The sequence below is a fragment of the Colias croceus genome, chromosome Z (assembly GCF_905220415.1).
Source record: "Colias croceus chromosome Z, ilColCroc2.1".
NCBI classification, from domain to species: Eukaryota; Metazoa; Arthropoda; class Insecta; order Lepidoptera; family Pieridae; genus Colias; species Colias croceus.
This window is the reverse complement of record NC_059568.1, coordinates 2,894,989-2,921,206: the sequence shown is the minus strand read 5'-3', so window position 1 is coordinate 2,921,206 and position 26,218 is coordinate 2,894,989. Positions and strand designations below refer to the sequence as shown.

At 34.2% G+C, this 26,218-nt stretch overlaps 1 protein-coding gene across 8 annotated transcripts in view; it reads right to left on the bottom strand.

The window, feature by feature from the left end:
- LOC123705270 (ecotropic viral integration site 5 ortholog-like) overlaps positions 1-26,218 on the bottom strand; it is an 85,714-nt gene that overhangs the window by 28,179 nt on the left and 31,317 nt on the right. For 3 of the 8 annotated variants that reach the window (XM_045653985.1, XM_045653984.1, XM_045653986.1), the window contains 3 exons: positions 9,535-9,702; positions 778-1,010; positions 253-444 (listed from right to left, as the gene is read on the bottom strand). In XM_045653985.1, coding sequence (XP_045509941.1) covers positions 253-444; positions 778-1,010; positions 9,535-9,702 — 593 coding nt within the window. Of the gene's footprint in view, positions 1-252; positions 445-777; positions 1,011-9,534; positions 9,703-15,935; positions 16,034-17,279; positions 17,301-19,573; positions 19,782-20,150; positions 20,210-26,218 lie in introns of those variants that run through there. The other 5 variants (XM_045653981.1, XM_045653982.1, XM_045653978.1 and 2 more) reach the window with 4 other exon arrangements.

Sequence of the window (26,218 nt, the reverse complement as noted above, 5' to 3'; positions counted from 1 at the left end):
CCACAGAATACTTAATAGTAGCTAACGCTAACAGTACATAAACATCGTCAAATACCCATTCATTTGCAATCTTTATTTTTATTTAATTATTGTTGCTGTTTATTGGCATCATAAGTAAGCGACTATTTAAGATATATATTATATGACCCATAATTCCGACTTTTATCTTAATGTCCCATTTTCTTTATAAAAATAATTTCCTTTATGTTTTAATTTATTGCTGTCTATATAACACATTAAAAGATGATTTACCTGCATCAACAGCAGGCCAACAATGAACCCGGACCCTTGGCAGTACCCAACTTCCCTGTCGTGCAGCGAATACGCCTTCATTACGTTGAAGAGAGACTCCTGTCCCAAGCCATCTTTCTCTTTGAAGAAATCATGCTCCGGATACGTGCGTGCTATGTCTCGACGTATCACCTTCTCGCACGCTGATTTGGCCTGTTGAATTAAATTATATTGACTTTAAAAAAAAACATGCTTTAATAAGATAAACTCATTAAATTATTGTATCGTCATTCGTCACCAATTCTCGATAGGTGTACCTACAAAGTTTGAATTAAATATGTCCTTTGCAAGTGGATCAGTAGATTCAATTAACTCTTAAAGGAGTCGGTTACAAACAAACATACAGCTAATATAAGCGTGTTAAAAATAGTAAAAAAGACAAATTTAAGAGGGTTGTGTTTTGCTATTTACTTATATTATCTATTCAATCATTATAACCCACAACATCAAAGCAAGACCTTCGGAATATCAGATCAAGATAATTACCTTAATATACGAAGCATACAACCTCTTCTCTGGCGAGGAGTCCACTCCCGCCAGCAACTGCCACACGATGCCTCTAAAATGATGTGGCACTCCCTGCCTCACGAGATCACGCACGAACTGGTTGCGTTTCCTCCACTCTGTCTCCCAGTTGGTGACCAGCCGGCCCCAGAGGCCCCAGAGATCCTCCTCTCCATTGCTCCCAACTCTGGCCTCTTCATGGCTTGAACTCGTCGCTTTAATGGTCGTAAAATATAGGTATAGTTTATGTAATTTATGTCGATAAAAACTGATTGAAGTAATCGCAATTTTCAGGAAAGAAAATATAATAATTATATTAGAAGAAAATCAACTTTCAAACACATAAGAACAATAAAAATATATTATTTTTTTACGTACATATAAATTTAGAGAGCAGGGCAATACCAGTCCAAGACACAAGCAAGAGCAAAAACATGACAACATGTGTATGTTCTAATCCGTACGGATTTAGAATAGTCACTAGAAAACTTATTTGGAACTAAGGCATTTCAATTAAAACAATTACATACCTAAGACATTATTAATAACATTAGATATATAAAATTCAAACACACTAGTATTAAACCCGTAGTTATTGTCCCTCATGCTTGACTATGAAATATTGAGATGAGACATCGTCCTATCTGTAGCTATCTAAAGATAAAAGATAACCAATTGCGTTATTTTTAAGTCATGACATCTGCATTGTGATCATATACGTGAAAAATTAAAAACGGGCTCGGTATTGTGACCCATTTTCCCATGTTCAGAAAGCTTGAACACGCGAAAATTACATCATTTCATATTTTAACGTGGAGTTGATATAAAGTGAGGTTAAACAAAAAAAGGTGCAGAAATATTCCTCATGCCCTGCAGCCTGGTTTTCATGTTTCATATTTAATTGCGGTGAACAAAGTGTACTTCAGTTTCAGATGTTGGAAATGTTTATTCCATTTATCTATACATATAATAAATCTGTAGAAGGGTCAATTCTGTACATTGAAAATATTGAAAAAATAACTAGCAGGGGGTGTTACTGGATCGATACCAAACCCAAATATGTGATTAAAAAAATTTTTGTCTGTCTGTCTGTCTGTCTGTCTGTCTGTCTGTATGTGAAGACATCACGTGAAAACTACCGGTTCGATTTCAATGAAACTTGGTATAATTGTACCTTATTATCCTGGGCGTTTAGGTGTTTAGGTGTACTAAATAAAATACTCGCTTACGAAGCATGCATATTTATTGTGCGCGGCGTAAACGTCCGGCAACGACAATTGGGAGTTATACACTGTGTTATAATACATAACATTTATTATTACAGTATGTGTTTTGTAAGTCAGCAAAACCCCTACAATATTCCCCCCCTTTTACAAAAAAAATAATAATATGGAAAAATTTAAACAATTAATATAAAACAGGCAGATACAGGTTACATGATTATCACACAAATAATCGGTCGTAAGCAAACGTGTCACATTACAAGTACGATACACTAAGTTACAATTGCGAAACAAAAACAAAATAAAATACAATATAGAATTAAAATTTTTGTAAACAATAAGGTAAAATCTAATTAACGTAATATTATGTTTATACAAAATAATAATATGTTAACGATGCAATTTTGCGGGATCTTACGGCTATGTTACACTAATCAAAAATCTAATGCGATACTTGGTTTATAGAGCTACATAGGGTATAAAATCATATAGTAACAGCTATTAACGTATTTAGTGGATAACATACTTAAAATTATATATTAAAACGGACTGTGGGTTTAATGACACGACCGGAACGGGTTCTTCGAACTGAGGTCGTGGGTTCAATTTCTGGTGAAACGGGAGGTTCAGGGGTATTTTTCGATTCAGTACTCTTTGATTCATTTTCGGCTAATACGTACGCTGGTTTGAGTCGGTCTATCGAGATTGCAGCTTGCCGATTTGGTAATTGCACTATGTAAACCTTGGACCTCCTTTCCACTACGCGGTAAGGACCGTCATAAGGTGGTTTCAAAGGTTTACGCACTGAGTCATCCCGTACAAAAACGAAATTTACTTTGGAAAGCTCGGGATGAACAAAAAATGAACGAGTATTACTATGAGATTCGGGAACTGGTTGTAATGACTTAACGCCCAGCCAACACAGATTAGCTGAATAAATTTTGCGTAAAAGCAATTCTTTTAACTTTAAGCTGGATAAAGTATTTGTATAACTTCTGTGTAAGCGCTTATACAGATGATATTCAAGCAATTTGGGCACAAAATATCTTGCTTCAATTTGAATAACATTTGATTAATAGCCACATAGCAGCTGAATAAATGTACAACACACTGAATATCTTCTGCATAAATTCTGATTTTTCTTTAGTCCAGAAATTATACAGCTTTTATGCAGTTGTTAATTTGTGAGTTCAGATATTCAAATGATATTCAAAATTCCGATCTTAGAAGTAGTTTTACAAAGAAATTATGCAAGTAAAAAATGTATAAATGTATTTTTAATTGTGACGAGAGTATATTTTGTGTTATTATTAGTTGAAAATTTGTTAAAATGTCCGCTGATGATCACTTCTTCAAAAATTGGGTAAGTAAATTGTTTAATACATTTATTATGTAAGTATAAGGTGAATTATATAAACGCATGGCACTTTACTGTGAATTATCAATATGATAATTGTACATTTTTTGAGCGCCTCAAGATAAAGCTACAATTTAAAAGGTAAACAAATGTGAAATAATATTGAAAATAAATTATCTTTACTTTTTATCAAATTTCAGTCCCAGCAAATAATGAGAATATAATTTTATATCACTGCTAATGTTTCCTACTCACTAAACAAAGCGTTTCATAAGATAAATGGTGAGGATTTTTTTTAAAGATGTTATGTCGAACCTTATATTAATGGCGGATGCCAATGCGGCGGCCAATTTGAATAAAAGTGTCTAATTCAGTGATTATTTTGCTTATTTCTACATAATAGTTCACATACGACTACATATCCAGAAAATATTTGGTTTAAAATACAATAATTATACATTTCTCAGAGAATGGTCTTAAATAACATAATGCAGTATAGTCTTATTCAGCTTTTTAGGGTTCTTTTTATAGAAAATAAATCCATAAATATTTGAGGTTGATGAGACCTATACTTATGTGGGTAGGACCCACTATTAGGTATTTAAAGTTATTTATTACAACTATGAATGATGCATTGCGTAATATTTAGTTAGACAATTGTTTATATTACCAACTAAAATATTTATTAATTTATTATTTTAAACTGAAACAATTATAAGCTTAACTAATATAGAAAAAAATTTTTTTTTCAGAAACATGTTCAAAATCATTTCGACTCGTAAAAAAGGCCGGGTTGAATTATCAACAGTGCCCGCTTCTTGGGAGAACCAAGGAAAATTATAACTACTGGCCAAAAAAAAAATGGCGAGCTTCTTTGCAAGAACCCTTAAATCCTACCACAGCCGGACTGGAACACCTACAACTGTACATTAAAATAATTTTTATTAAATTCAGAGTTTTCTTCCAAATCAGTAGAACTTGTATCACTATCAAATTGTACAGTCTGTGATTGAAATGCAAAGTTGTCACACATATTATATAACTCTCGTTATCTGCACCTAAAGTTGGACCCGCGGGTCTATTTGTTTGAATCACTAATCCTGATGGTGATGCACAATCATCGTGTACAGAACCCTCTTCATTATATCAGTTTTGTCACAAAATGGTGAAATATCTGGATATAAACATACGATATCTTCAACTAATCAGTTATTTGCTGCTTTAGATATCCACATTTGTAACTGATATTGTTTAAAGCTGAATATAAGACAATTGTACGCTTATAGCGCTATAAGTTAGGTAAAACAAAGAGTTTATTTACAATTATGCAGAAGTCAGCTGTGTAAAGAAGAAAAAATCTAAAATATTCAGCATCTGAATAAATTAGTACCATTTCGTACACTATCCAGCTTAAAGAAAATATTTCGTCTACTATTCAGCGTTTTGCTGTTTAACTGCTTTGCTTGAATATGTTATACAGGACAATGCATAAACTTCAGCTACTGTGCAGATAATAGCTGTTTCAATTACTTTTATTTGAATATCGCTTGTTTAGCAGATTCTACTCTTGATTACTATTCAGCTTGAAATAATACCACGAACTTTATACAGAATTTAGTAAGCTTACAACATTATTTTAAATTATGAACTCTCTTATTCAAAATAAAGCAATGATGTCAGCTGAAATACAAAAGTAATAAAACTTGACATTGATTAGTGTGGTATATTTTCGCTACTATCTGGCTTATGTGTTGGCTGGGCGTGACTCTGTATTTGTTTTATATATTCGGAAGGTTTTAATGATGTAGTATTTTTCATGCTGTCATAAAAATCTCCGGGTAATCGTAGGGTTCGCCCGAAGGTTAGTTGAGCAGCTGAAACTCCAGAATCGCTTCTATACGCGGCTCGTAAACCTAAAAGAACTGTGGGCAACTCCTGAACCCATGACTTACTTGATAAACGTGCCATAAGCGCTGCTTTGAGTGTCCTATGCCAGCGTTCTACAGCGCCGTTTGCCTGAGGGTGATAACTAGTCGTTCGAATCCTATTTATACCTAGTAAATTCATAAGTTCCCTAAACAATGAACTCTCAAATTGCCGACCTTGATCACTCGTGAGTTTGATTGGACAACCATAGCGACATATCCAATTTTCGTATAAAAATTTTGCTACTGTCTCGGCGGTAATATCACGAATAGGTAAAGCCTCGGGCCAGCGTGTGTATCGATCAATGACAGTTAAACAGTATCTATATCCATGTTCTGTTGTGGGTAATGGACCTATTATATCGATATGAATATGTTCGAACCGATCAGCATTTGGAAATTTACCTAAGTCAGCAACTGAATGTCTATCTATCTTAATTGGAACGTTGACATTCCAGACACGTTTTTGACCATAAATTAATGTCAGAATTCATTTTTGGCCAATAAAACTTTTCCGTAACTAATTTTCGGGTAGCTCGAACACCTGGATGGCTGATATTGTGTATACTGTTAAAAGCTATACGTCTAAATTTATCTGTTAAATAAGGTCGAGCAGTACCTGTCGAGAAATCACAAAAAATCGCTTTATTACAAGTAGGTATAAACGTTTTCTTTAATAAATTTATGTTATTATTCGTCAAATAGTCGTCCGTTGATTGCGATTCTGCTAATTCATTATAATCTAAAACGGTAGGAAAATATATTGTTTCTATTCGTGACAAAGAATCGGCTACTATATTATTTTTGCCAGTAATATGTTGTATATCCGTTGTAAATTCGCTGATATAAATTAAGTGTCGTATTCTCCTCGGTGTTTCATTAGATTCTTTACCTAATTTTAAAAATGCGTATGTTAGAGGTTTATGATCCGTAAAAACAGTAATGCGTCGTCCTTCAAGTAATTTTCGAAAATGCTTAATCGCTAAATAAATCGCAAGTAACTCTCGATCATACGTAGAGTATTTTTGCTGTGCATTAGTTAACTTTTTTGAAAAATATCCTAAGGGTTGCCAACAGCCATTAACCTGTTGCTGCAAGACGGCTCCTACGCAAGTATCTGATGCATCAGTCATTAAAGCTAAATTTGAATCTACTCGTGGATGAGCCAATGTAGCGGCCTGTTTAAGACCTGTCTTACATTGTTCAAACGCTTCGATTGCTTCCTGTGACCAATCAATTTTGCTTTGGTCGTTCTTTTTAGTACTCCCTAAATACCTATTAAAAATTGCCTGATATGACGCGGCGTGCGGTAAATGAGCACGATAAAAATTAACCATACCGGTAAAACGACGTAATCCTGATACGGTTTCAGGTCTAGGATAATCTATTATCGCTTTGACTTTATCTTCAGAAGGTCGAATTCCATCCTTTGAAACATAAAAACCTAAATATTCAAGCTGAGACTGTCCGAAAGAACATTTATTTAAATTAATTGTAATATTATTTTGCGATAAACGTTGAAAAACAATACGCAAGTGCTCAAGGTGTTGGGTTTCATTTTCGCTAGCGATCAAGGCGTCATCAATATAATTAAAAATAAAATCTAGGCCATTGAATACGGTGTCCATGAATCTCTGAAATGTTTGGGCTGCATTACATAAACTAAAAGTCATCCTTGGAAATTCAAATAGTCCGAATGGTGTAATAATTGCTGTTTTCTCTACGTCTTGAGGTGCAGTTTCTATAAAATGGTATGCTCTATTTATGTCAATTTTAGAAAAACAAGTCTTACCTGCTAAGATGTACGTAAAGTCCTGGAGACGGGGAATAGGATAACGATCCGGCTTGGTGATTGCGTTAAGCCTGCGATAGTCACCACAAGGCCTAATATCTCCATTTTTCTTAGTAACTACATGGAGAGGACTTGCCCAAGCGCTTTTAGATTGACGACATATACCTAGCTCTTGCATCTTTTCAAATTCTTTCTTTACGAGTTTATACTTATCTGGAGGTAACGGTCTCGCCCTAGCATATACCGGAGGTCCGGTAGTTTCTATACAATGTTGTATAGAACTAGGTGGCAAATTTAAAAATGATGTAGGTTTGGTTAAATTGGGAAAGTCCCGTAACAAATTATAATATGGATGCCCTACACTAAATGATAGTACGGATGGCTCAGTGACGCAAACAATCGAACCTATTACCTTTAAATCTGTAATTTGATCAATGAGTTTTCGTGAGCTGACATCAACTAGTAACTTATAATAACTTAAAAAATCTGCTCCTAAAATTGGTTGTTTCACGTCAGCAATCACGAAATCCCACCGATATGGTCGCCTTAACTTTAAATTTAGAACTAAGGATTTAGTACCGTAGGTTTTTATTTCAGTACCATTTGCTGCGAATAATTTATAATCACTACACTTACTTGTTTGATATCGTTTACCTATTGGTAAAACAGAGATATTCGCACCAGTGTCAATTAAAAACTTTAAACCACTATTTATGTCGGTGATGCGTAGGCGATTACAGGGTTGGATGGTGCAGACTTCCGCCGCAGGCTGCACCTTGGTTAGTTTTCCTTGACCTTCCACGCGCAGGGCTCCTTACAGTTCCGTGCGTTGTCCCGGAAACGATGATGGTAAAAGCAAAACCAGCCAGGACTGTTTGGACTTCGTTGAGGTGCTGAGTGTGCCCGGTTACGACTCTGAGAATGTGAACGTCCACGGTAGTTCCATCGCTGTGCTGGTCTGGATCTCTCCAAGTTGGCCACTTTGAGGGTCAGCTTGGCGATTTCCGCCATTATGAGCTCCGTATCCATGTTAGTCGCACTCGTAGAAGGCTGATGCTGCTTTTGTGTTACTTCATCGACGCTACTGACGCTTTGTGTAGACTCCAAAACGTTGTCTGCGATGGCAGCTAAACTGTCGAGGGATTTGGTATCCGAAACCGCGAGAACAGCTCGTACAGCGTTGGGCAGATGTCCTTGCCACAGAATCCGTAGTGTGTCATCAGGGATGTGCCATTTATACATTAAATAATTCTCGCGACGCGAACTTGTATGCGCGACGAACGCGGGGTCACCACTTTAGGTGTTTAGGTGTACTAAATAAAATACTCGCTTACGAAGCATGCATATTTATTGTGCGCGGCGTAAACGTCCGGCAACGACAATTGGGAGTTATACACTGTGTTATAATACATAACATTTATTATTACAGTATGTGTTTTGTAAGTCAGCAAAACCCCTACAGGCGTAAAATAGGATACTTTTTATCCTGGAAAAATACGTAGAAAAAAAATTAATCTCAATTTTTCAGTTATCCATAGACGTTGTTCTGTAGTAGGTACCGCGAACACACGTTGCGTATTATTATAGACCTAACCGTATTTGGGTCCAATAGATATTTATAAAAACCATTTCAACCACTATTTTCAAGATGGCGGCCGTGGGACAAGGGTGGCGACCCCACAAACTTGGTTTTAGCTTCACATTGAACCGCCCTACACATCCAAAAAATAAAATTGCGTCCTCTAAAAAAGGCAAGGTTAGGCCAAAAAAATGTAACATTTCAATGGACTAAGTATCTATTTAAAATTGGTATAGCATCGTCAATCGCACACAGTTTAAGTTTAAACTTCACGCATCGCATACCACGATGAGGCAACGCGGTGGGAAAGGTTGCTGTTACATAATATAATAGTTTCATTATCTTTTAAACTATTATAATTATGGCTCGGACATTCGCTGAACGGACTATGGAATTTCATGTGCTTGTTTTAAAAACTGCTCGAAATTGGAATGGTGTAACACTTACTTTTCTTGTCAATAAATTTACTTAGTTGAGGTCAATATCACTCGTAAATAAATAAAAAGTTTTACTAAATTTTATAATTTCGTAAATAATGTATGAATAAAGTACAGGATGAAGACAAAATATATTTCTCCAACAACAACAACTGCAACTTTATAAAAATAATGAAAACCTAGTAGCTTTTCATCTTTCCTTCTTAATAGAATAAGAGCCGGCGCTTGTTGCTATTTGATTTCGAATTTTATTTTAATAAGATAAATGTCGATAATAGTTTAACAATGGAAAATGCGCGGCGTTGCGCCTCGCCATATCTGCGCCGGCCCTAAAGCTTAACGCCAACTGTAGTACACAAAAAACCTGTTAGAGTTCTAACGGACTGTCTGTCTACTGCAATCTCGGGTATTGATCTAAAATCTTACCAGAAGCCAAGGATATTTGCGACGACGTGTCCGAATCCTTCCTACTACGCACCGCTGTCAGCAAGCGGCACTTGGCGTCCGCCTCGATCTTCTTGTTCTCTGCCTCCAGCTTGGCGAGCAGCGCCCGGTCGGGCGTTGGCAGGATGTCCGAAACGGTCTCAGGGATATCTGAGGATACGGATCGGGTTTACGATGCGACGTCTTAATGCTAATCATCTATTTGTGATGATGGTTGAACAATCACTGCACAGCTTTAAGACGTCGACGGATTGTGAATTTGATTGTGTAGAATAATAATCTACGTTAAATTTTAAAGCTTATACTTACACATGAAAGTAACAAGACAATACAAAAAGATGTTCATAAAAATATCTACACATATATAGTAAATAATATCTACTATAGCCTGAAGTTGTTAATATGTGCATTGTAAACAAAGGCCCTGTTTCATTAATTACTACATTGCAATTAATAATTATGCACCTTCTGGTTAATTAATATTAGTGAAGTCGAGTGCAAGGTCATTATACAATGGGATGCGAGGAAGTCTCACCTGATATCTGGACATTAGGACAAAATCTAACATACAATTAGATACATAATCCATAACATGTATAGATAGAATATATTATTAAATATAGGTAGGTTTGGATATGGCTAATATTGACTCACACATAGTATATGAGCGTGTGAGAGACAAGCAATCCAAGCGTGAATACCGAATAGACTTATGAAATTGACGCATGTCGTACAGAATCAGGACTTTGATAGAAGAGGGGATTTATTAAGACCATAATTCTTATCTTTATATATAAAAATGAATCGCAAAATGTGTTGGTAAGCGCATAACTCGAGAACGGCTGAACCGATTTCGATAAAAAAAATTTTATTATAATCCTTGAAGTACGAGGATGGATCTTATATAGAGAAAACGTGAATATGTAACACGGGCGAAGCCGGGGCGGACCGCTAGTTTTATCTAATTTTATAAAACAGGACCTAATATATAGATTAGCGTAGTGCGATGTTAGTGCAGGTGCAATTTAGTAGTTTATCCGGATTCACCAAAAATTTTTTTTTTTTTTTTAGTTTAAGGATCATTCATAATATCATCGACTTGAATTTAAATAGAAAATGTTTTTAATTTTATAATTTACTAGCTTCCGCCCACGACTTTGTACGTGCATCCCCGTTTTTCCCCGTTCCCGCAAGAATTTCGGGAAATTCTTTCTTACGGGACGCCTACGTTATGACATCTACCTGCATGCCAAATTTCAGCCCGATACGTCCAGTGGTTTCATTAAGTTGGTATGTTTTGTGCAAAAAACAGGACTTTTCTTTAAACTAATGATAATATAAAATATTACTGGTCGATAATATAATTCGTATTATGTCAATCTTACAAATAAAATAGTTTATGTTGAGATACTTATAGTGGTCTCTCATGTTTTAGTTAAGAGTTCTTACAGACGAACGGCAAGTTGCGAACGGCAGAGGTTACTTCAGCCGTCGCCACCTGTCGACGGCAGTCGCGTGCAGACGCGTGGAAGTATAAAGCAATATTACCAATCTTCTATTAGATGATAATATGTATATTCAAGACTTTTGGCTTTCTTTTTTCTCGTGAAAAAACGTTTGGTGTTTTCTCGTAATAAAACTAAAATTAATTACACAAAATGCTTTGACAAAGTCCTCGCTGTTTTAATATAATTGTTTATGAAAAAAAAAAACATAAAAGTCATCAATACTTGACTTACCATGTCAAGTAGAAATCGTAAAAGTGTGAAAATTAGAGGTAACTTCGTGATTTTTTTTTCGAGTCAATTTTAATACTTTATGTTTTTGATCAAACAGAATCCTCGATAATATCACCTAGTTTGATACATTTTTTTTTTTAGATTTGGTCTTGAATATTACACGTATGACGTATCATCTTTTAGAAGATTGGTAAATTTGGTTTATACCCTCTCTTAAGCTTATTTCTTTAAAGCTTGCTTTCCCTTTTTATCTCTAACAGAACGTTCGAGTTTCACAAGGTAAAAAAGGTAAAATGGAGAACATAATCCGTCGAAATCAACAAGGTATATTAATTCGAGTTTATAATGAGTTTTCTGTTGTGCTACAACCACGGTATCAGCCGTATATTTCGTTATGAGTTTAAAAATCCAATAAAGCAGTACGATAGTCTGCGGGGATTAATTTCGATAATACGATCAAACTTTGCTGAGTTTTCGATTTGAGGACTGGATGAGCGTAGAGCTTCCAGACTATAAAAACCTATTGGGACCAATTATACTTATTTTAACCCATTCAGCCCCGAGCGGCCCGATCAGTCCCAGACACAATCGATTTTCTATTGTGTCTGTGGTTTCGGGGCCTGAGTTATTAATGTAATAATCTATGACTGCAGACGTCCTATGGAATTTAGAAATAACTCAATTACTTTTTAAACACGTGTAACCATGTTTTATTAGTTAAATTAAACGGTAATAGCAATTAAATCTATATTAGTTACAAAAGCAAATATGTACATATATTGATTTAAACTAGGTGTTTTCTTATTGTTACGGTTATATAAGTGATCGACGATAAGTAGTGCATAAAGTTACTTGTAACGATAGCCTTGTTGTTATTATAATAGAGGAGCTGGAGGGAATCAAGTACTTATGCAATATGTGAGGACGGCATACTAAGAAGCAGCACTTTTTAGATATTTGCGTTTTCTGGCCACATATTTTGACTAAGGTGTAGAGTTTGTGAAGTTAGGCCTTGTAGAGTTAGGGCGTGTAGTGTTAGAAGCTTGGCTCTACATGAGATCTGATAACTTTTTGACAGTGCGAGTCATATGGGCTCGTCTTGGCAACATTTTACATGAAAATGTTTTTGGTGGGATCCATTTTAATAAAATAGAGAGTCAGCACCAATTTGATGTAATGAGAATAACATATATTATATAAACGTAATATAGAGGAATATAAATAATAGTAACTGTGACGCAGAAAGAAATGCAATGTGCATATACAAGTTTTGAATCCAAATAAATTCGTCCTAAGAAATCCGATGACTCATCTATTAAACGCTCTAGTCCCGCATTTGTTACATAATCAAAATCTAGCAGTGGTCTATTTAACAAAACGTTATTTTCTCCGTGTTTTCACGTATTCTACTAAAATAACATACGACAATTTTACTACAATTACCTACTGCGTCAAAAGATAGGATGGTCTTACATAGTATTATGAGAAAAAAATTAGTATTAGTAGTAATGAACTCGAGCATTGTGAAAGCTAGCTACATTAGAATATATTAAACGGCTGCACCGTATCTTTGCAGACATAATGATTAATGCAGCACTTGAAACTGCTTTGATGCATGCTCAATTCGGCTTTACTTGTACTTGAAAGCGCGATACCCTCTATAGTACCTGCGCATTTAGCGGAGTGCAGGAACTCCGATGTGTTTTGAGCCGATCGGACTCAAAGTCAATGAACCCTACCTTTTTATGAATTACGATACAACTTTTTATAATAGGCGTTACAGTTACGCTCTAGTAATGACTCATGTGCCTATTGCCTTTACGAGCCTCATATTAATTCATTTTAGGTGGAAACCTAAGAGATAAAAAAACAGCCAAGTGCGAGTCGGACTTGCGTACGAAGGGTTCCATACTATGGGAACTCTCCTTAATATTTTATTTTTATTAATTTTTAGTATTTGTTGTTATAGCGGCAACGGAAATACATCATTTGTGAAGATTTCAGCTTTCTACCTATCACGGTTTATAGCTATTAACGTATTTCCAAAACATAGCATTTGAAGCATAATGAGATCGTTCTATAGCAGCAAGCAGAATAATCGTATACCCACAGAACAGTAAGAACAAAATAGAAGTGTGATGTGGGCGTGGCCCACGTGTCACTAGTAAGGTAAGATCACCTAACTCGCTCTCAGTTGTGCGCAGAAAAATATTCGAGTCGGTTGTCAGCTGTCAAACCTTTTTTCCATATTTATTCATTATTTAGGGCGTGTTGTTCGGTATTAGAGTGGAAAAATGATAGCAGACGAAATAATATCAGCAATCGAGGCATTTCATACCATCGGTAAGTCTTATTTTAATTTATTTTAAATATATTTTATGTCACAACTTCGCTTGTCGTAATTTGTCAAAAATTTATAAAAATATTAAGTCAAAATGAACCTTAAATCATAGGAAATTAGTACTAATATAGATTGAACAGCAAACAAGACTTTCTGGAATATTATTGCAATAAACAAACGAATGTCGGATTAGTGATGCATGTGGCGCATATCGACAGTATCGATACTTTAGAAAAGACAAACATTATAAATATTAAATTTTATTTTATTTTTCCTTAGCTTTAATTTGTCCTTTTTATGTATAGATTTTCGAAAGAGGCTAATTTAAAAGAGAAATGGATAATTAATGCAACGTGACGAGTTAACTGGATGCCGAACAGCAATAAGCAGTCTAACAAAGGCCACCGATACATCAAACCTACGGCAGTTCCAAGATTTAAAATAATGCATATTTTCTGTTTGTTTTGTAAATATAGATTTATACTATTCTATTCCGTTTTTTATTTAATAATAATAATATGAAAAGACATACTTATTAGTAATAAACATACTCCAAAATGTGGCACATTGTACTATACTCATATCAAAAAAATATTTATTTGTGAATTATCGATAACAAGGCTGACATCCCTTAGAGCATAGCATCAGATTAATATCAAGCTAATGTCATTAATGTAGAGTGACACAAATTTCAACCTTATTTCTATGTATTGAGGTTCAAAGTTATATCTATCGAAAACTAACGCCCTCTGTTGTGGAGTAGCTGAATGTTTTTCGAATTTGGAATTTCGGAGCAAAGAGAAACAAAACAGCTAATATACCTAGGGATGTTATACTAAAATAAACCGTAACTTGTTGCTTTAGGGTACATATTGAAATACTGAATTTATAACCTAAGTCAGTTTTTACTCAAATTAAGCTGTCCAATCAAAGGCATAGTTTACTTGTAGTGTACTGTATAACTATCGGTTTAAATGTGTGGGTTTGGCGACACTGGTTTTCATACTAATTATGACATTATAGCACTTCTATTTTGTTCTTACTGTTCTGTGCGTATACCTATACTATAGCGTGAATGGTAAATTTATGTGGTTGGAATCAATGACATTATAAGTAAAAACTAAAAAGGTGTAGATAGGTTGTCAACAGAGCGCTGAGACAAACGTCAAAACGCAAAGGAATAGAATCCGCTATCGATACTAATTAAGTGTATGACACCCTACTAACGACGACGACCACGAACAAAATTTTCATCCAGTCGCAATTTAAAAATATTGTGCAAAACACAATTAAAAATAAAATATTAAAATTTCCTGTCGTTCTGGTGATTGGAGTTACTTTTTTTTTTGAGATCAATGAATGAAAAAATAGTTTTTTCGTTGAAACGGTGGCTGAAAAAAATGTATTTGAAGTTTTTTTTATAGATAATTTTATGATCTACAATTTTAGTCCCAGGTGATTATATGATTAACTTTACCGTCTCGGCGAAAATCGCAAAATCCTATATTTTTTTTTATTAATTGACCTCGAATTGAAGTCAAACGATTTGTAACACATTAGATAGATAATAGTCAGTTCAATAAAGAAACGAATCTTCAATGGCGGCCAAAGCTGACTTTGACAGATGGTAGGATCAGCAAAAAAGAAAATAAAAATAACGTAAATTAACGTAAAGAAAATAAAAACTTTTTTGTTATTGTATTTGTGTATTTATATGAATTATCATATTTACGTATACAGAATGTAATAAAATCCCCATAATACTTGTAATAAACCCATAAAACTGAACAACTTTTCCCAAAGAACATATTTTGTCAAATTCCAATAAAACATTATTTACTTTCGCAAATACATAATTGTCATTGTAAATTTATGATAAAAACTAATATAGGGAAAATCAAATAAATTTTAGTGATTTTATTTTTCCCTTTTTTTTGCATACCGTACGGCCGTGTGTGAGCGAGAGGGAATGATAAGCGCCGCCATTGAAGATTCGTTTCTTTAAAGAACTGACTAATAGCAGTTTCTATTCCCTATCGTTATTCTATTCTCTGACATTTGTCTCGGCCTGCAAAACATTCGATCTTCAAAAACGGAAAGCGCACACACGATTAGACGTCAAAGTAAGATGGCATGATTCCACTATCGTGAGCAAAAAAAGGAACATTGCAGTAAATTGTGGCTTATTAGTGTGCTTATTAGCCACACTTCGACGTCCTAGTGCGCCTAACCTATGCACACCTTTATAATATCATTGGTTGGAATACTTAGCGCACGTGTTAGTGTGTTGGTATGTAACAAACCGTCAAGTGAAGACACGGGCGAGTCAGTATTGATCGAAGCGCAGGCAGCATCTCTTCCTTCCACGTCCACCTTCATGGCAGCACAACCATAGAGCGATCTGGACGAAGACGACACGTCAGTACTGGACCTTAGTGGCCACGGAAGTGAGACAGAGACAAGTTTGAGCCTAACATTGCCTGATGATTTTAAGACCAATCTTTGGAATTATTTTCTTTCCTGCCGATTTCGTCCAATTATGTATCGAGTCCGTCCACGGTCTTCGAAATATGATGAATATTAACATATGTTTTTTTTTTTGATGATGATTGAATAAATATCTTTTCTTAAAAAACTGCTCAAATAACTTCAATTTGGTCTTGTCAGCCCCTTAATGTGGGAATTGAGCACGCCTCGGCACGAATTGGGCCAGCTCGTAACGAAGAGGGGTTTTGTGCGAAGCTGCAATGCAATGATGCCACCACCGCTGCTAAGCTCAGCTCAGCTGCATATGCAGTTCGAAGAATAAGGCATCTCACCGATGAAGATACGGTGAATACCTACGCTAGATTGGTTTATTTTAGCTACTTTCATAGCATTATGTCCTATGGAATTATATGACAGATATAGAAACTATATTTATATTACAGAAAAGAACCATACGCTCTATATATAATTTACGTGCTCGAGACTCACTAAGAGATCTCTTTAAGAATGCTGGTATCCTTATGTATACCATCACAGTAAGTATTTAATAATATTTTATATGTACACAAAAACGTCGACTTACACACAAGATATAGGAGATAGACACTGTTATGGCACAACTACAAGGAACAGAAATAAAATTTAAATGCCATTTTACCGGTTAGCTAAAGTTAAAAATTCATTTATGGGCCAAGGTATATTTTTTTTCAACAGAATTCTTCATAGTATTAAAGAGTTTAGTAGTGCTCAATTTAAAAATTATGCATAAAACGTATAAGTTCAGAGAGCCTATTACAGCATTAAGGAATACATGGAAGATAAAAACCCATAGAGTGGACAGTTTTCCATATTATGATAATATTACACATATTTTTAACCGACTTCAAAAAAAGGAGGAGGTTATCAATTCGGCCGGTATGTATTTTTTTTTTTTTATGTATGTACACCGATTTCTCCGAGGTTTCTGAACCGATTTACGTGATTTTTTTTTGTTCGATGCGGGATGGTGTCGAATTGGTCCCATAAAAATTTTATTCGGATAGGCCTAGTAGTTTTTATTTTATGGGCATTTTTGCAAGTGCAAGTTTGAAGTCGGTTGTTTTGTAAAATTAAATTGTAACACTGACATGATTTAAAAGAGCAACTATGGAGTTTCTTACCGGTTCTTCTCCGTAGATATACTGCTTTCCGAATCGGTGGTAAATGTTAAAAATATGTAATAACGATTTAAAAGTGCTTTTCAAAGAAGTCTTTTCACAGTATAACAATATTATTTCCTACAGTAAGGAAACGCCTTTGATTTCGAAACTCTACACCTTAGTCAAAATATGTGGCTTGGCCATTTCGCTACATTCACATCGGCGTAAGGTGAAAAATTAATTCACTGTTCATTACTTTTGTGTTATACAATAGTTCTTGTAGTAACGAACGGCCAAGCCACATATTTTAACTAAGGTGTAGAGTTTGTGAAGTTAGGCCTTGTAGAGTTAGGGCGTGTAGTGTTAGAAGCTTGGCTCTACATGAGATCTGATAACTTTTTGACAGTGCGAGTCATATGGGATCGTCTTGGCAACATTTTTAACCGACTTCAAAAAAAAGGAGGAGGTTATCAATTCGGCCGGTATATTTTTTTTTTTTTTTTTTTTTTTTTTTTTTGTACACCGATTACTCCGAGGTTTCTGAACCGATTTACGTGATTCTTTTTTTGTTCGATGCGGAATGGTGTCGAATTGGTCCCATAAAAATTTTATTCGGCTAGGCCTAGTAGTTTTTATTTTATGAGCATTTTTGTCTGTACTCGATGACTTAATTTCAATGTAGCAAGTAACTTTGATTCACTTCCCGGTAACCGATTGAGCTGAAATTTTGTATACGAATGTAAATTGGATAGCGATGAAACATTATCATGACATGGAGCTGATCTGATGATGGAATCGGAAGGTGGCCATAGGAACTCAGTAATATATTGACTCAACTTTATCGAGTTTGGGCTCGTTTGATTCGTGTTGAAAAATACACTAAAAAGTATTAAATAAAAATAACTGCGTTAAAAACAACCGACTTCAAAAACGGAAAAGTAAGAAATAAAAAAGATTTGATATTATTAATTACTACATATTATTTTTATGTGCTATTTATTAAATAGGTTTGAAGTCGGTGCCAAACACTAAGCACTTAGTATTAAGCCCATGCACCGACATCAAACCTTTTTAGTAAATAGCACATAAAAATAATATGTAGTAATTAATAATATCAAATCTTTTTTATTTCTTACTTTTCCGTTTTTGAAGTCGGTTGTTTTTAACGCAGTTATTTTTATACATGAAAATGTTTTTGGTGGGATTTCATTTCTTTTTGTAAGTTGTTTGTAACAAATTTTTTTTTTTATTAAGTATTTTCTTCTTTTTTTGGGGTGTATTTCTTGCACATCAGAGACGCCTTTTTTTATAGCCCAATCTCTTGACAAGGACAATTTTTTTTTATTTTTAGCTACTATGTGGACGTAAGGAGACGTTCGCAACACTTCTATTCATTCATATTTATATGATTTGATCTGAAGTATATGTCTCAATATATGTCGATTAAATTTTAAATTTTTTTTTTAACAAGGAGTACCTATACATATATATATCTAAGGGAACCAAGTTTTAGATTATTAGATTAGACCTCTAGCGTCATCAAAATTTAATTTAAAATTACAGGTCTCATACAAACTCCCATCCCCTAGTTAAAGGGGTTGGGGGATGAAAGTTACAAGTTTTATAATTTTTTTGTTGTTTGTGTGCTAATACTAGCTTACATACAAAATTTCAGCTTTCTAGGACATTAGGAAATACCTTAAGAATTTTGATGATCATCAGTGAGTCAGTGACGAAATTAGCGTTTTTTAGATATAAATAAAATCTGAAGTGTAAAAGCTAATGTAATTAAAACTTAATATGTTCAATAAGTCCGCTATTGACAATATATCCCGAAAATTTTGTTGATCTAGCATAATCTAAACCCAAGTTATGAGGGTTAAAAAAAACGTCGAAGCGCTTCGAGAAAAGGTAGGTAGTGCCCGTGCGCTTCGTTTTCGCTTGGCTCGTCTTGGCGGGGGCACTACCGTGCCCCCAGATGTTAATTGTGAACTACTTCCGCTCTCCACCTATTTATATGTTCACTGTAAAGTGTTCGAAACTAACGTTTAATAAATCCGTTAAACTGTACGTATTCTTGTATCCGTTAATACTTAATAGCGTTTGTGAATAAAGCCCATAAAACATGCACAAGGCTAGACAATTTATTTGTATTATTCAGTATCGATCCTTAATCTCCATTATTTTTATCAATATTATATATTTTTTTTTGTTAGAGAAAGGCGCCAACGTATTTAATTTTGAAAAATTATTTGGATACCATTTTTCTATCCATTTTCTTCTTTATTTTCAGTTGGATGAAAATTTAAACTTACGTGTTTGTCCTCGTCAACACATAGTCATTATAAATCGCACTGTTTATTTAATCTATGCTAAGTAATAAACATATTACAAATTATTACAATGGTATTGAATCAATTTATTCATTGGTCAATATTTGAGGAGTAACTTTTCATAGGCAGTCCTGGTGTCACCATGACCCGTAAGCCATCACACTAACACAAGGAAACAATGTTGTGCTCATAGTATATATCATGTATGTGAAAGTTACTCAGTCTGTCCGCTTACAGAGCGTGAAGGCCGCGCCGACACGTGAACTACTCCTATGTGTGTGTCCTAATCGGTAAATAAACAAAAATTTCGCTTTAAATTTGCACCTAAAATGTGTTTTATATAAAGTATAAAAGTAGGTACACAAAAAATTATCGTTGTCAAAATATAATTTTTACAAACACTTTTTTTATAAATATGGCTTAACACTATGAAAAAGGAATATCATTTGCAAGACTGGACAAACCGATATCTTTAAGAACAACAACTCAACAGTTTCGTATCGTACAATTTTTTGCAACTAATGACACTGTATTGGACCAGTGAGCGATGCAAGCTAACCTATTTGTTAAGATTTCATTAATCCCAACGGTACACGCCGACATTCGATACGCGGCCGGCGCGACTGGAGTTTCCGAGTTAACTAACGTTATTACTTGGCAAAAAAACGCGATTATCACATTTATATCTACGAGTCTCGATAAGTTTTTTGTTTATTTTTTAATGAACTATTCGAAAAACCTGTTATAAATACAACAAATAAAAGTATCTGTATTAGGACATTAATTAATATATTAAATGTGTATCTCAATTGATATTCCTATCCCAAAAAAATATGATATACCTACGCCAACACTTAAGGGAATTAGAATAAATTTTAATAATCTAAATTATCATTAATACAGAGAAAAGTGTTATATAAATCTATGCATTCAGACACGATCTGAAAGCAGTTAATCTGCAAGTACGTTCGAAAAGCACGACCATTACCCCCTGCATTGTAACTAGGTACGTAATTGCTCCAGCTGAGTCCGAGTAATTATGAGTTGTATTCACGTGAAGGTATGTGATAATACACGAGCTAGTTCACTCTTATCAGAGATCTTGTCATTACCAGATTCATTTGAATAAGTAGCAAAATTATTGCAACCGGTGCATAAGCTATAACAATTTCATAAAATGTACGCTCTAATACCGTAATTCAAAACTTCCCTCCGGCAAAAAAGTCAATACCAATAAATATTTCAATTGAGTTTCAATTCGAATGTCAATAAAAATGTCTCAGAACTCTCCCGGTCGAATACAGAGATCATATACTCGTTCCAGAAACTTTTCAACTTGAAAACAGCGTACAAAATCCATACTAATATTATAATGAATGTGAAAGTAACTCTGTCTGTCTGTCTGTTACTCAATCACGCCTTAACTACTGAACCAATTTGCATGAAATTTGGTATAGAGATATTTTGATACCCGAGAAAGGACATAGGCCACTTTTTACCCCGGGACATAAGATAGGTTTTATCCCGGAAATCCCACGGAAACGGGAACTATGCGTATTTTTCTTTGACTGCGCGGGCGAAGTCGCGGGTGGAAAGCTAGTATGTATCTAATTGCAATGAAAGTGAACTCTATTCGTAATAATATACACAAAGCCGCTTTCCACAGTTTGTGTGTCTGTATGCTTAGATCTTTAAAATTATTTATTAGATAAAGTGGAATGGGAGATAGGAAGGTTTCAGTATATAATTTGTTAAGTTTTCTACAAAAACCAAGCGGGCGAAGCCGTACACGAAAGGTAGTAAGTATATCATAAATAAAGTTTTTCACCATTCTACAATCTCACAAAACAACATATTTTTATTCACAGGTAACACGATAAAACACTACAATTAAGCATTTCTATGCCAAGGACGAATGTGTAGTATATAGTTCAGGGTACATCGCCCATTTTTGCAAGTGACTACTATCAAGCTAAATTTCCGTTTGTAGCTTTATTTTGATGAGACGCCCAATAATTTCGTGTACGAAAGTCTCGATTGTGGTAGGGGTAGCTAACAGAGATAACAAGGATAAAAATTTTTGATTTGATGGTTCTCAAATATTTATTACTAACTGAATGAATTTTTTTTTTGTTCAATCTCAAGATAATTACCTAAATTATTCGAAAAAATATTTGTCCTACAAAATCTATGGTTTGTTTAAAGAGTCCCCCTTTCTAAAGTGTATCGATAACGAGGTCATCATAAATGATTACTAACAAGCTGATTTTTTTGTTTTCACTTAGTTAATGTTTATACAGGGTTACTTGTAAAACACCAGCAACCTCGCAGGACAAGATAGCTAACATCATAAGTAACAACATTTGTTCTACGACTTTTGGCATAACGCAATAAATTATTTTTAAATGATTTTTTAAACTTTTATTGTACTCTCCTAACATTTGTAAGTCTATGTTCTATTCATTATCGGATGGCCGACGCGACACCCCCTTCCCCCTCTCGTTCGCTTCTTGTTTACAGAATTTTTGGGAGACGTAGAGTTTATAATATTCAAACGGAAAATTAAATGAATATTTATTTTTGTATGAAAATAAAATCTAACAAATTATCAAAAGTCCTAGAACAATTAATGTTGTTGCTTATGATGTTAGCTATCTTGGCCTGCGAGGTTGCCGGTGTTTTACAAGTAACCCTGTATAATTCAACAGACATATTGTCCTACAAATTGCGTAATAAATATTTGAGACCATCAAATCAAAAAATTTTATCCTTGTTATCTCTGTTAGCTACCACAATCGAGAGTTTCGTACACGAAATTATTCGGTGTCTCATCAAAATAAAGCTACAAACGGAAAATCAGCTTGATAGTAGTCACTTGCAAAAATGGGCGATGTATCCTGAACTAATAAGAATTTGTATTTCAGTCAATAAGTAAATTTATAGCCCCGTAATATTGTGGGCGTGGCCTAGACAGGGCGAGCCCGGGTGTTTTCAGTGCTAATTGTTACTCTTGGGATTTAATGATTAATTAGTATAGTTTTATTTATGCACCTAAGGACGGTATTACCGAGCAAGAATAAGTCTTACTCCAGAGTTTAACAGCAATTATTCTATGATTAAACTAGATGGTTATTATTTTAAGATTTACGTGATTTTTTTTTTTGTTTCGTGCGGAATGGTTTCGAATTGGTTCCATAAAAATTTGATTCGGGTAGGCCCAGTAATTTTTAAAACTGTACTTTGTGTAGTATAATTAAGTTTGTAACCTTTTAATGTTGTGAGAACCAAATAGGGATGATCTTTTTATTATTATTATTTATTTTATGAGCATTTTTGTTTGATCTCGATGACTTAATTGAAAATCTAGCAAGTAACTTTGATTCACTTCCCGAATACCGATTGAGCTGAAATTTTGTATACGTATATGTAATTTAGATAGCGATAAAAAATTATCATGACATAGAGCTGATTTGATGATGGAATAGGAGGGTGGCCATAGGAACTCAGAAATAAATAAAAACCGGCCAAGTGCGAGTCGGACTCGCGCACCGAGGGTTCCGTATTTAATACCTATTTACTACTTACGTATTTAATACCATAATTTGGTATGAATTTCAATTTAATACCTCTACGCGTTTATGAGGAAATGGGTAGTAAGTTTAAAATTATTAAAAAAAAATTTATGTGATGTAACTAAAAATTTATGGTTTTCGTAATTTTTCCTTTATATATGCTATAAGACGTTGCTTCGTACCAAATTTCAAGATTCTGAGTTCACGGGAAGCACCCTGTAGGTTTTGATTCCCTTGCAAGTGTCGAAAATTTGCGGCATAAACGGCTGTATCTTTTGATTGCGTTGGCTTAGAAGTTTGATTTTTTCACAGCTTCAAGGGACAATAGACCTGGGTAATTGATATAAATTTCAGCTTCATACCTCCACGCGTTCCTGAGAAAAAGGGTCTTGACAGACGGACGGACGGACAGACGGACAACAAAGTGATCCTGTAAGGGTTCCGTTTTTTCCTTTTGAGGTACGGAACCCTAATTATCTCAACTTTATCGAGTTCGGGCTCGTTTGATTCGTGTTGAAAAATACACTCAAAAGTATTTAATAAAATTAACTACGATTAAAAAAAAACCGACTTCAAAAACGGAAAAGTAAAAAATAAAAAAGATTTGATATTATAATTAGATTTGAGATTAATAAAAAAAGATTTGATATACTTACTACATATTATTTAGTTGTGTTTTTAACGTAGTTATTTTTATGTTTCACCAAGGACTTATCCTAGGGTTAAACGGATATTCTCATGTAAATTACTACCTAAAAATCTTGTTTTAATTTAGGTATATACGGTAGTATAAAACAGTTTCTTTCTTAAATAATTGTATGATGATGTTGTGTTTCTTCATAATATAATTTGTATATATAAATACATAAAATGTATATTTTTATCGATAATCGTATAGAATTTGATTAATAATAATCAAACCGATGAAACGTTAAGAATTTTTTTTTTCATTCATTAATTAACTAATCTTATTCTGGACTGAAATTTGTTAGGCAACCCATTTGCAATATATTTATTGAGATATTAATTTTAATATAAAATATGTTTCATTAAATAAGCATCTCGGTGAAGGTAGTTTTATATCGGGATCCTATACTAATATTACAATACTAGCTGCTCCGCGCGGTTTCACCCCCGTAGCTCCACTCCTGTTGGCCGTAGCGTGATGATATATAGCCTATAACCTTCCTCGATAAATGGGCTATCTAACACCGAAAGAATTTTTCAAATCGGACCAGTAGTTCCCGAGATTAGCGCGTTCAAACAAACAAACAAACAAACTCTTCAGCTTTATAATATAAGTATAGATTATACAAAATACATACTCTTGGCTAGTGTGCTGAAACGTAAACGAAGTTATTTCATGTATTTTTATGACAAAGATATTAATTCTTGAATACTAATAATATTGTAACTGTCATTATAAAATTGAAGAAATTGTATTTTGCGACATCAATAGCAAATTAATGTTATAGAAGGCGTTAACAATCAAAATATATCTGCTCAAAAACCATTAGGTAGTTTATTGAACACAAAAGTTATCAAGACACGTCACCCAATACAAAACAATGCATTCCAACCGTAAAAAATCATTTATACGAGTTACATCACTACTAAGCATGGAATCCTCAAGCTTAAAGCAAGGCGCCAATTGCATCTGGCTTCTCTTATGTTTGGGATTATCAAGACTCGTACGCCCATATACCTTTACGAAAAGCTCAACTGGACAACGAGCAGTCGAGATGTTGCATGCAGAAGTTGCGCTCAGCCACTTATTATTCCTCAACATAGAACGACTACTTTTAGAGGCAGCTTCCGCTATGCAGCATCAAAAATATGGAACGACTTGCCCCCACCGATTAGGTTATTGGTTAATGTTAATACGTTTAAGAAACAACTTAGAAACTACTTAATCGATGAGCAGCGTAGAATAAGCTAGTGTCTAGTCTGTTTATTATGTGGTTTATTATTATATTTGACATTTATGGCATAGATAATTTTTTATTTTTTATTTATTTTTTTATTTTTATTTAAGCCTGCGTGTAGTTATTATCAAGATGTATATTATAATATATATTATACGTATGTACTATTTTATTGTATTATTTTATAATTATTTATATATATATATATATAATTTTCACACACTCATATGCATTTCATAATAAAAACACTATTTTACCTATTACATACTATCACTGCGTCGTCTCACATCCGTGAGTCGGGTCTTATAGGGATCTTGTCGAAAACCAGCGCCAGGCATATGCCTGGCACATGCTGAACTCGATCCTTTTTGGCGATACGGGGGCACTTTTATCTAACATTGTTTTATTTTTTGTTTTTGTATTGTTTATTCATTTCTTTTTTGTAATTCTTTTTTATGCTTTTACTGTATTGTGTCTCACTATTTTGCCAAATAAACATTTTTTCTTTCTTTCTTTCTTTCTTTCTTACTAGCTTAGATAACATTCAATACATTTCGTTCTTTGTGTTTTTAGGCAAAGGTTTCTGTTTATTTCTACTGTAATTTATTAGTATATTAGTATTTAAACACAGTTACACATATTTCAATTTATATGATATTTATTATAAATTTATAACAATCCATACTTAATATTATAAATGCGAAAGTAACTCTGTCTGTCTGTCTGTTACTCAATCACGCCTAAACTACTTAACCAATTTTCATAAAATTTGGTATCGAGATATTTTGATATCCGAGAAAGGACATAGGCTACTTTTTATCCCGGGAAAATGACGCAATCCCGGAAATCCCATGGGAACGGGAACTATGCGCTATATATTTTCTTTGACTGCGCGGGCGGAGCCGCGGGCGGAAAGCTAGTACTATACCCGGCGCGGCCTAAGATGATCCCTATGACAGTTCGTCTTAGTGATTGCTCGTATGATGGATCGTGTCGATACTTTACTATTTTATAGGCAAAGGCGTGGTTTGCATTCAGCCACGTCGGTAAACATGTTTTTACAAATATTATAAAATGAATTTTTAACGTCTATAATGTAAACGAAACACAGTGTATATTATTTTATCATA